Here is a 13,041-nt window from a genome sequence, read left to right on the forward strand (position 1 = left end):
AAATAAACCAGAGGATTAATGCGCTGAAAGTGAGGGTCGGGAGCTACTTATTGTCACTGATATTTAACATACCTTAGAGAAAACAAACAAGTTGTAGAAGTGAGTTTACTGTGAGAAGGCCTTCACTTATGAAAGGCTTCACTTGGGGTAGTGAGACTTATTTATCCGTCTTATTACCTTAGATGATTTCTCTTGCATAAATAAGTTCTTTAGGTATTACGAGTAGTAGCTCGTTAAAAGCGGTAAGTTATTCTGTAACATTTCGAAATCTTGGCATCCATGGTTAATGACAAATGTGATTAATTAACCAACATTTACAGAAAGTGGTTGCGTGTTATTCAATTACAGGCTGCACTGAATGAACTTAATGTCGAGCATCAAGCGTACCACAGTCTTCAGATTTTATGCTGCTGGAAATTAGTGAAGCCAAACTCTAAGAAACGTCTTACCGAAAGCAGAGCTGCTTAGAATTTTCAAATAATAGTACGTGGCTGCACCTCGAAGAACCACTATGTGACATTTTTTGTCGAAAACGAGTTATTTCGTGCAAATAAACCACAAAGCTGTCAGGCAGCGTCTCTTATAATGGCATAAGTTAATATTCAATTGTTTCGCCACAACAATGAAAAATTATAGGTTGAAATTATAGGCTTCTGATTTTCACCATGTACGCATTGATTAATGTATACAAATCCTCTATGTGCTTCTAAAGGCGTAAAAGATGCTACGTCCAGTGCATAATATACGCAGAATCAATTTTATTATATTTTTCAAGTGTTTCCGTGTACAGGGTGGCCCAAAAGTAGGAATACACCCCTGCATTGATCAAGTATAACATTCTAGCTTATAGGTTTATTTGCTTCGGCTATTCCGAGCTTAAAATATAAGTAAAAATACATTAAAAACAAATAATAAAGAAACTAAGTCTACTTGATAGATAACAATAAGAAATGCAATGAGTTGATTAGTACGGGACTGTATACCTACTTTTGGGACACCATGTATATTTGGCCAAATTTTAAGAGTACGAAATGTTTTTTGCTTCTGAAAAACTTATGGTTTTAACACATAGCGGTTCTTCGAGGCGCAGCGTCGTAATAGTATATGTACAACTAGAATTTGTCACGCAATTCTAGTTACTTTTATTTTATGATGTAAATATCTCCAAAATGCTCTATTTTAAAAAAGTTCAATAAGATACATTGTGAGAAGCATTGAACATGGAATTGTGGTTATCAATTTTCTGCCTCGACTTTTTCATATCAATAACACCCATTGTTTACATTTCTAATTCTAAACGAAAACACTAGATACTTCTTGTTTATTTACTTAAAGTACTAAAAAGAAATCTGAATTTATTATTTTAAAAATGTATATTTCGCATTATTTACATAATATCAATGAACGGAGGACAATTTCCAAAAGTAAAACCTAAGTGTTTACTCTAAGCATACTAGTAATTGAAGGAAAAGGCAGATAGCCAGCATGAAAGTTTAGAGAAATTCACCATATTTTAAATATTTTATTTACACTGACCAGCCAGAACATTATAACCATCTACCTAATATTTGGTATGTTCATCTTTGGCTCTCAAGACAGCAACGATGAAAACAATGAGACTTTGGTAGGTGGCTGAACGCATGACGCACAAATAAATCACTTAATTTCTATAAATACCGTGGGGGGGGGGGCGATGAGCTCGGATCTAAAGTTCAATGACATTCTAAATATGTTCAATTGGGTTAAGATCGGGGTAAGTTAGGAGGACAACTGCAGTGACTGAAATTCATCACTATGCTCCCCGAATCACTTAGAGCACAACATTGAGTTGTGGCTAGGAATGTTCTCCTGCTGAATGATGTCGTTCCCAGTTAGAAAAATAGCCGACAGGAATGGGTATATGTGATCAGCAATGATATGCCAATACCAAGAAGTCGTCATGGTGCCCTCCACATGCGCTACTAGGCCCATGAATGACCATGTGAAAATCCCCCAAAATTATATTTGTGCCACCACCGGCCTATCGTCATCTTACTGTGCACGTCTCGAGCGGCTGTTTCCCTAGAAGACGACGGATTTTGACCCAGCCATCGATGTAATGAAGGCAGTATCTGATTCACCGGACCATCTAACTTGCGTCTGCAGCCCAATAACCATAGGCACGTGCCCATTGCTACACGTGTCGGAATTCAGTTGAGGTACCTCATATCCAACAGTGTACGGTAAACTGTATGCCAGAGAAGTGCGTGCTTTTTTTAAGTCTGTTAATGTCTGTCGTTAATTGTTCCACAGTTTGCACCCTATCCTGTTCCACCTACCTTGACAGTCTACCATGTCTGACATCTTTAATGAGGTGTGGCCATTCCATGTTTTGTGATTTGGTGCTGGATTCACCGTCCCTTTCCAGGATCCTGCTGAACTCAGTTGCCTGTTTCCGAGGTACTCATTCCCAGCTGTCTGGCCACCACAATCTGGTCCCAATCAAGTCTGATATATAGCCGGACTTCCCCATTCTACGCACAAGTATCACACTTACTGAACAAGCGAGATCTCTACCACCGTCTGGCGACCGATTCAGCGGGCTCCCGTACCTCTTATCGTCAGTCCAATGACATTGTTCAAAAAGTAGGAGATGTGTATAATATTTTGGCTGGTCAGTGCATATACATTTTGGACCAATGTTAAGTATCATTTATTGAGATAAGAAAATTTAAAGAGGGGCGTGCTCCTGTGAAATCCTTGATGGCGTAAAAGAAGATGGCAAGTACGAAATATACAAACATTATACTGTTGCAGAAATTTAGGTTACGTTGGTTTAGTTATCTTTCCTAATTTCAAATCCTTCAGTTACTGACGCACTTATAGTAAACACAATCAAAATTAATTCATTGGAGGACTCACACACCAGATTCATTAATTACACTTATAGTCACTTTAGGTTTAGCACCGTTGCTACACCCGGCCACAACATCAACAGAATTACTCAGTCTTCGTGCCTGTCCAGGAATCGACACTGATGCTTCTGCTTTACTTAATTGGTCTATAAACGGATATTGAAGCTTTCTCCCTGTTTTATCGAATAAACACAATTGGAAAGCTTCACGTTTCACAAATTCGTCATAGTAATATTGCAAACTCTTTGTCTCTTTCTCCCGTCGGATATACTTCACCATTAATATCACAATACTTGCAGCGTAGAACAGAAGAACGAAAACTATATAAAGATAGGCATTGGCGCTGTCGTCATATGGCTCAGGAGGTTTTAGTTTCTCGTACAAAAACATAGAGATATTACGACAGAGTTCAGAAGCTAGAGGAAAAGTGGAGCTCTCTACTGGCGGAGAATCGGTTACACTGGTCATGATCTGCGACGCATATGGAAGACTCTGGAAATTAAAAGAAACATGTATTAATGATTGCGCTTTAAATCACTGTGGCCACGCAAGTAGAGATTTATGTAAAATGATAGCAATGTTTTTGGCTTTAGGTTTGTGGATGTCACTAAAATATCACTATACCCCCTGCATGCCTTGGGGTTCAGGCCTAGTGCACTTATCTGCTATTTCAGAAGTTTGTAATTAGTGGTAGTTAGATATAACTATGTTCAGTGGGAGGAAGGTTTTGATAGCATTCTGATGATGAGGTTTGTTCATCAGAAAATCGAATTAGGTGGGAATTAGCGAAAAGACCCCTCATACAGCGCGTTCAAAAAGTCTGTCCCTAGTGTATTATGGCACAACAACTGGCTACAGTGTGACACGTATTGGTTTTATTGTGCAGTATAATTCTTCGTTGAGTTGAAGGTTAACGTTTAGCCTTGTTCGTGTCTATGTACATTCATCCGCAAAACAAAAAGAATATAGTGTAACATCTACATTTTCACTAATAACTCGGTTTGCTTCATATATTATTGGTTTTCTGTGCTTTCCTGAACAAAGTAATTTAGTAATGAATAATTATTTATGTTTTTTTTAGAATAAATAAAGCAAAATAAGAACATTATAGCCAAAATATCTTTATTGTTATGAATCCTTAGTCAGTCAAATAATTACGCAAAGAATATTCCGGGGGAAATTAGGGGGGAAAGTGACTCGACACAGTGTACAGGTATTAGGAACACTCACTAACATGTGAAGTACTTGAACAGAAACATGAACTGAACAGAAAACTACGTATTCTGCAATCAGTATACAATTCACACTTCATGCACAGTTCCAATATCCAAAATCAATCATTATCTTTAACTGAAATTACTAAAAAAAGAAAATGGCTATCTAAAACCCCAAGTGTGAACTTGAGTTTGCAGCGATACTATTAGTAATAGTATAACGCTTCTCTCATAAGTTGCCTCCGTCGTCAAATGGATTCAATAATGCGGTTAAAATTCTAGAATCAAAGGGCGACAGTTTGAGTCTGACTGTAGAAGATTCTTTCTTTTTTAATATAGGGGTAACTTTTTATAAATATAGAGTTATATTTTGAAGTGTTTGAAAAAACAAAATAAGATGAACTGTCACGTTTCAGAGTTCAGTCACACTTATTTGCCATATAAAGCATTTATATACGAAGACGCTAAAAAGAGAAACGTTAACAGTGTTATAATGAGAACAGATTTCTGAGTTGAATACATATATATGTTTGCATTTTTCATTTTTAAAAAATTGTATAATTCATAACTACATTTTTATAAATGATTTGAACAATCATATAAACACGAATTTTAGGAATAAACCAAAACATGGATCAAAAATTGCGATCTTGGTCAAGCATTTTAGGATTGATCCAAAAAATGCATCAAAATATTGTGATCTTGGCCAATAATTAGTTTTTGGATCAGGGGCCACAAAAGTTTGGAACGACCCTTAAATCGAGTTTTCGTAATTTTTACGGAGTGAGCACATCATACTGAGTTAAGTAATAGTTTTGGTTTGGCTACACTATATGTAGTTCTCGAGATATGGAGCGTACAAAAAAAAAATGTTTGATTGAATGAAACATATTGAATTTTGTAGATCAGGGGCTATGAAATTTTTGAACGGCAAATAAATCGAGTTTTCGTATCTTTTAAAGGAATAAACACATCATACTGACTAGGGATGATACCGTACCGGGACCAAGTACCTGGGGAAAACCTATATATCATCTGAAAGCTCTTGCCATGAGAAGTACGAAACCGTTTTCAAATCACGGGCAAACCCGCAACTAAACCCTATATGGGTCGGTTTGTTGGTGTTTGTGACCCTATGTATGGCATATTCGATAGAATAAAAATGAATGTTACGATGCATCACGCGTAAGCACCTGAGCCTATCATGTTCCTTTTTGACTCATTGCTATAACGTCACTCGAGCAAGGGTTTGATAATATCACTTTGCACCCAGACGTACTTATTTGGTCAGTGTTGCCAACGAACTGTAAATATAATGTGGAAGATGGTTTTTGTACCACTGGATGTATATCCTTGAAACGTGGCATAAACATCATTCGTCATTGAAGAAAATATGCTGTGGACGTATTCCTCTTCCAAGTACCCCAGTTTGTCAGTGTTGCCAACTAATTGCAGAAATAAGAAGTTCTAAAACAGGTTCCGGACGATGAGATGTTTATACATCAAGCTTGGCAGATACATTACACGACACTTTAGCGGAAAGACGTTGAGTGTTACCATCTTCCAACCATTCTAGTTTGTCAATGTTGCCAACCAAGCGTAAACATCATAATATTGCAAATGACGTGCGTGCCATTGAACGAATATAGAGCAAATGCGACAGAAGCAGCATTGGACAATGCAAACATAATGTGAGTGTCCCCGTGTCCCAAGCACCTCAGTTTGGCATTGTTGGCAATCAATGCGAACATTCAAGATTTTCGCATGCAGTCTACAGCATTGGCGGATATAATTAGACTGCGACTCATACTAGGTTTGTAGTATGTTAGTGTGAACCCACAAGTATCCATATTGTCAGTGTTTTCAACCATTCTAAAATACATTTTCTCGAAAGGTTGCCTGACCATTGCATACATAGAGACATAACTTGGCATAAAGATCATTCGACACAACAATAAAGATACTGTGGTTGGTACCATTTCCTAAGCACCCCACTCTGTCAATATTGCTAACGTTTTCAAAATTGAAGTTTTACAAATAGCAGTATATAGCTTGGTGGTATTTTACTATTGTATAATAATATGAACTTGCGGCTGAACATATATCATAGGACATGACTGTTGACGACGTAACAACGAACGGCACAGGTTAGGATCTCGTATAGTAAGAAAGATTTGGATGATCCATGCATGCATCTGGTCGTCATAGCAGCTTCTTTGTGACATACCGTGTAGAAAGCAATTGTGCAGAAACACTGACAATATAGGTGCTTGTGGGTCCACACTAACATACTACAAACCTAGTATGGTTGTAGTCTCATTATGTCCGCCAATGCTGTAGACTTCATGCGAAAATCTTGAATGTTCTTATTGGTTGGCAACACTGACAAACTGGGGTGCTTGGGAGACGGAGACGCTCACACTATGTTTGTATTGTCGAATGCTGCTTCTGCTACATTTGTTCTATATTCGTTCAATGGCACGCACGTCATTTGCAACTAGTGCTCTCAAACGGGTCGGGTCAGTCGGGTCAGCTCGAGTCGGGTTACGGGTCGCGTCAACTCGGGTCGGGTTGTCGGGTCGGGTCAGTCGGGTCGGGTTGTCGGGTCAGGCTACTCGAGTCGGGTTGTCGAGTCAGGTCAGTCGGGTCAGTTCACTTTGGTCAACTGAGTTTAGGTTGAGCTTAAACTCGGCTGGAGTCGAAAGCTGCTGTTTTTCACTAGCTGCCTAATTAAAAATAGCAATTTTCAATTGATTTTATAGAAGCCATAAATCTATTTTGAACACTTGCGGCTAGTGTTTTTATGGTAAATGCTTATTTTTGTACTTGTATGTACTTTAATTTTTAAATGTGGAAGATTGATTTTACCAATCGACTGTAATATTAATATCTACGCCAATATGGAGTCTGGATTTAGAACAAAATTAGAAGTTGTTTAAGCAAGGCCAAAAGAAAGATTGGATATGGACGACCAAGCCCAAGCAGGGCCGCGGAAGCTCAATGGTAGAGAATTCATCTCTGGTGCATGGTGTCCATGGTTCGATTCCAGCTTGTGCTAAGTAGGCTTTGTGGTGGAGAAACGCCATGTAGTGAGTTTTCTGGAGGTTCTCCTGTTTCCTCCCACTTTCTTCATTCCACCATTGCATTCATTTCTCATGGTCACCATATTCCTTAGCCTCGGTGCAGAATCGAGGTACCTTAAACTGAATATTTCATTTTATTTCACCAAGCCCAAGAACATCGATACAGCAAGAAGATAAAGATTGGATATGCAAGATGAAGTGCACAGTAATCTTGCTCTTGGCCTTGTTTTGGTGATCACGAAGTAGCGATGAGCATATTTTCTTGCTTTCCGTATAGTATGAAAGACCATAATCAAAATCACACCTGGTCTTCATTTGTACCGATAAGGCGATCATTCTTGGCTCTTGTATAGCATGAAAGACTACCAAGACTACGAATTGCAGGACCAAGACTTGACTGTGCAAGACAAAGAATAAGACGCAGTATTGATGACAAAGACCCAGGGTGTGAATTGTTTGAATTTCATTTGTTGGGCTGAAAGTGATGAAATAAAATTAGTACTTCATAATTAATTATCATACTGTATTTTTAAATTTTAAATTACAAAATTAATATTATGTATCTTCTTACTTGCAACTATATATACTGTAAAATACGTTTTAATTACCAAGAAAGAAAAATCAAAGTGGCGCGGGTCCCGGAATCATAAGAACCTATTTTGGAATGAAAGTTGAAGGGTTGGAAAAAATCACAGGTGTTCTCCCGTTTCTTCATTGTAGTTAAACGATTTCCTTTTGTCTCCGCCAAGAGACTCTTGCTACTGCTTTCCGAGAAGATCCCCTGCCGACCGAGCAGGTGAGAACACTGACCTTAAATAAAAATTTAGTCACATAGAACTAAACCAAAAAAATAAATAAATTTCTCCCACTTCGGACACTGGTATCAGTTATAAAAACAAATAACCAAACCTCAAAAGTCCAAAATATTCATTAAGATGCATATAGGCCTACAAATCCCCCGCTTGATCTAGCTAGTGGTTAACGTGTAAGACTTCGGTACACGTGGTCCGGGTTTAATTCCCAATGGGAGTGCATTTTGGCGTTCACCCAGTGTCGTGACCATAGTGCTCTCAAACGGGTCGGGTTGACCCTACCCGACGTTGGGTCAGCTCGGGTCGGGTTACGGATCGGGTCAACTCGGGTCGGGTCAGTCGGGTGAGCTCGGGTCGGGTTATTCGGGTCGGGTTGTCGGGTCAGGCCAATCGGATCGGATCACGGGTCGTGTCAGTCAATTCGGGTCACGGCCAGTCTTCAACCCGGCCCGACCCGACCCGTTGAGAGCACTATTTGCAACATTATGATGTTTACGCTTGGTTGGCAACATTGACAAACTAGGATGGTTGGAAGATGGTAACACTCAACGTCTTTCCGCTAAAGTGTCGTGTAATGTATCTGCCAAGCTTGATGTATAAACATTTCATCGTACGGAACCTGTTTTGGAACTTCTTATTTCTACAATTAGTTGGCAACACTAACAAACTGGGGTACTTGGGAGAGGAATACGTCCACAGTATATTTTCTCCAATGACGAATGATGTTTATGCCACGTTTCAAAGATATACATCCAGTGGTACAAAAACCATCTTCCACATTATATTTACAGTTCGTTGGCAACACTGACCAAATGGGTACGTCTGGGTGCAAAGTGATATTATCAAACCCTTGCTCGAGTGACGTTATAGCAATGAGTCAAAAAGGAACATGATAGGCTCAGGTGCTTACGCGTGATGCATCGTAACATTCATTTTTATTCTATCGAATATGCCATACATAGGGTCACAAACACCAACAAACCGGCCCCATATAGGGTTTAGTTGCGGGTTTGCCCGTGATTTGAAAACGGTTTCGTATTTCTCATGGCAAGAGCTTTCAGACGGTATATAGGTTTTCCCCAGGTACTTGGTCCCGGTATGATATCATGCCTAGTAAAGTGTTAATTTGGCTTGGCTACACTATATGTAGTTCTCAAAATATGGGGCGTGCAAGCAAATGTTTGATTGAATGAAATATGTATTGAATTTTGTGGATCAGGGCCATAAAATTTTTGGACGGCACCTAAATCGAGTTTTTTTTTTTTTTTTTTTTTTTTTTTTTTTTTTTTTTTTTTACGGAATAAACACATCATACTGTGTAAATTGTTAGTTCTCGAGATATAAGGTCTACAAGAAAGTTTTTGCCTGAAATATATTGGATCTTTTGATCCAAAAAATATAGTGCTTAAATACTGAATTAAATCATAAGTCCAGTAATCTGTAATATCTTACGTTTCGTATTTATTTACATTGAATGTTTACTTGTTTTATACTTCATAGTATGAGTATTAGCTGCTATGTAATACGCAATTATCTATAGGTTAAATTTAATTAGGAAACTGATATATTTAAAAATCGCTATATTTGCTATAAAAACAAGTTTAATAAAATGAAGTGTATAATAAATATTGTATTTGAAATAGATTTTGCGTAATGGTGTAAGTTTTGCCCCGCCAGCTTCGGAATAGTGGTCAGTTCAAACTGTCAATCACATCATTTTACATATTTCGCTTCAATGTTAATGAAATTTAGTATAAAATTATGAAACATTCATCAACTGATCTGGCAGTGATGAGAAGACAAATTTGTCATATTTAGTAAAAGTTACCTTGAAGCTTGCATCTGTGGCACGCTTCCCGATGGAACAGCTTTGAACGCATTACGAAATGTTTGAAACCCTCTTTAAAATGTAAGCCCACCTTTCAAATAGTCTTAATGTTCAGAGATGTTACCCTCTAAAAGTAACTGTCAGCTTAGCGAAGTGATTAGCACGTTGACTTTGGAATTGAATATCTCAATTTCGATTTTCTAATACAAAGTAAGTAGTGTTCTTGGCAACATGGTATCCAGCTCGATATGACCCAAAACAGAACACGTGGCTGAGATTGTAGCTGGTATCAGTATTGCAAACATTGGAACCAGGGCCGGCCTTAGGTGGTGCGGGGCCCGACTGGGAACATTTTGCGGGTTCCCAGTTCACAACTTGCACCAAGGTCTGTAGAACCAACATATATATACAGGGGCGGATCCAGGATATGATCAAGGGAGGGCCTAAACCATATTTTGCCGATTTATCCAGTGTAAAGCAGAACTGAAGTCCATTTTATCCAGTGTATACCTGAGCGTCAAGGGGGGCTATAGCCCCCATACTTCCCCTTGGTTCCGCCACTATATATATATATATATATATATATATATATATATATATATATATATATATATATATACAGGGTGAGTGTGCCTAAAGTCAGCCATTTTCAGTAACAAACAATTAAATAAGCATGCGGTAGCCTCTTATCAAATATTCAACTGAAACCTAAATCAGACCTCTAGTAGTCAACCTCTTGTGTTCTGGCTTGATATGACATCCCGTGGCACGAAAGAAAAAAAAAATAAATAAAAAAATAAGGAAGAAACTTAACTTCAGAATAAAGTTAAAACTATATTATTGTAAAATAGTATGAGTTATTTCTTTCCTAGATGCATGCATGTATGTAGTTTGTTAAAAATTTCGTGGTTGTTGACCCAAAACAAGATACTGCGTAGCTAGATACAAGGAGAGCTGAATATTGGAAATATGCATGATTTGCGTTATCGCATTAGAATTTTCCACTTTTGCAGATGAAAGCATACTTGAGACAAAGAAGTAGTGATAAAAGACCCTTGATTTCATTTCCCAGTGGTCACCCCCCCCCCCATTACTTTCAACGGACGACTACTGGATGCATATATTCCAGTAGTCAGCCACTTTTTATTCAATCAATTTAAATGCGCATTTCTACAACTGAGACATTTTAACTAATACATATAAGACTTTTCTAACAATTTAATGATATATTACTATTATGAGGTCGCTAATTACATCATGTAAGAATAATCTACTTATAATATCAGCCATTTCAATTCTTGTATTTTTTATGGCTAGTCTATGAATTATCTCTCTATAATATAAAGGGCAGGCAGTCGTTGAATGTTTGAATACTAATCTTGAGGAGAAAGAAATGAATGATGATCCAATTCTTGAAGAAATTGCAAATGTGAAAACATTTGTTGTTGCTGATACTATTACGGATGGGACAGAAACTAGAAATCTTCAAATTCCAACTGCTTCCACATCATTGGACGAAATCAACACAAATCTACAAGATGATCAATATTTAGCTGTACCATAGTTAATACTGAAGTGTCATCTGGTGTGTTAGAAAATATGGTTGCAAGGACGTATGAAATATCCGCTTCTGGTTTGTTAGTACCTAGTAAGGAATATGAAGACAGAACCCGACCAACGAGAGCGAAGAAAATGAGAACATTAAATCAGATGAAATAGACTACCATTATTAGACATTGCAACACATGACACAGATGTTCCATCCAATTCGGAAGAGGAGGAGATTTCTAAGAATCCAAGAAGCAACTTATCTTTAACGAACGTCCCATTCCAGATTTTGAACACCTCTTTTGGTGTGGACAAATAAAAGAAAACAAGACCCCTGTGCCTTTAACCAGCAAACAACTACTTAGTGCGATTTCTTCAAGACCATGAAGAAACTGCGAGGATTTAAAAATACTGAAGAAGAAAAGAACCAAAGAATAGAAAACATGTCGTAAGATGAAGAAAAACCAAAGAAGACTAGAAATGAAGAATAAATCCCAGCCATCTTCTAAAGAACGAAAACACAAAGACCAAAGGAGCATATGAATAATTTAGAAGGGGAATCATCAAACCGATCTAAAGACCATGTTAAGTATACAGCTTGCATCGAAGACTTAATTAGTGACGTTGAAGATGATAAACCTAAAAATGTAGGTTGCGACTCCTGTGAACGTTGGTATCATCTAAAATGTACAACTATGAACAAGTTATCATATGCTCAAGCTTCCGAGATAGATTTTGTGTGCCTTGCGTATGGTTAAAAAGTATGCTGATGTTACGTAACAAAAAGTTCGTGTTATTTAGAGAATTATGATATGATGAAACAGCTTATTAGTTTCGACAGTTTTTTAAACTTTTGAGACTGTGTAATTACTAGACTTCGGATTTTTGCATATTTGCATGTTTTTTCCTGATGTAATATTGATATGCTCTTTAAACAGAAATTCGTTTCAGGTGTTTTGGGGTAAAATAGTAGAGTTTTATAGTGCATATATTTGCATATTTCGGAGGTTAGTGCATGTTTATGTCATTATTGCATATAAATGCATATTTAAAGGAACGACCAAATTGATAATTTTTAATGTGCAATAACTTTTGTCATAAATGGAATTCCAAGTTTCTAATGTAAATAGCCTCAAGACCTTGAAATGGTTCATTGTTGGTTTCGAATATCTTCCAAGGTCATGTAAAAGGAGAATAAGAAAGGGGTGAGTGATTCATCATCCTGGCAATGATGCATGATTGACACCTTTTTTTATAGAAGCTGTAAATAACGGTGTCAAATCACCTACAACAAACTTTCCACGTCACCCATCTCGGCAGTGTTGCCAGACCAGTCAGTTGGAAAAGCAGGAGATTCAAAGATAAAAAACAGAAGAAAGCAGTAGACACATACAGTGGTGGCGTTTGTATGTAAATCTGGGAGAGGGCAATAAAATTTGCCATTATTAAGAGGGCAGTAGTCAAAACAAGCAATCCAGAACTCATTTCCGATTAACTACGTTGAGCAAATGAAAGTGAAAATCCCGATTTATATTAATACTATTTGATACAAACATGTGTGAAGTAAAACGTAATGAAAGAGCAAAGTAAAGTGGGAAAATGTCTTTTCATGCACGTAGCGATAACGTAGCTATATTGTGCAGTCACACGTGACCGTGGCGT

General features: G+C 37.6%; 1 protein-coding gene across 1 annotated transcript in view; it reads right to left on the reverse strand.

Annotated features, from left to right (window-relative positions):
- Positions 1-1,397: 1,397 nt before the first annotated feature.
- LOC145672742 (uncharacterized) overlaps positions 1,398-13,041 on the reverse strand; it is a 34,039-nt gene continuing 22,395 nt past the window's right edge. Inside the window, exon 2 of the mRNA XM_081741915.1 lies at positions 1,398-3,386. Coding sequence (XP_081598041.1) covers positions 2,898-3,362 — 465 coding nt within the window. The 5' untranslated portion in view covers positions 3,363-3,386 and the 3' untranslated portion in view covers positions 1,398-2,897. The remainder of the gene's footprint in view (positions 3,387-13,041) is intronic.

The sequence above is a fragment of the Thermobia domestica genome, chromosome 16 (genome assembly GCF_964235325.1).
Source record: "Thermobia domestica chromosome 16, izTheDome1.hap1.1, whole genome shotgun sequence".
Lineage (NCBI taxonomy): Eukaryota > Metazoa > Arthropoda > Insecta > Zygentoma > Lepismatidae > Thermobia > Thermobia domestica.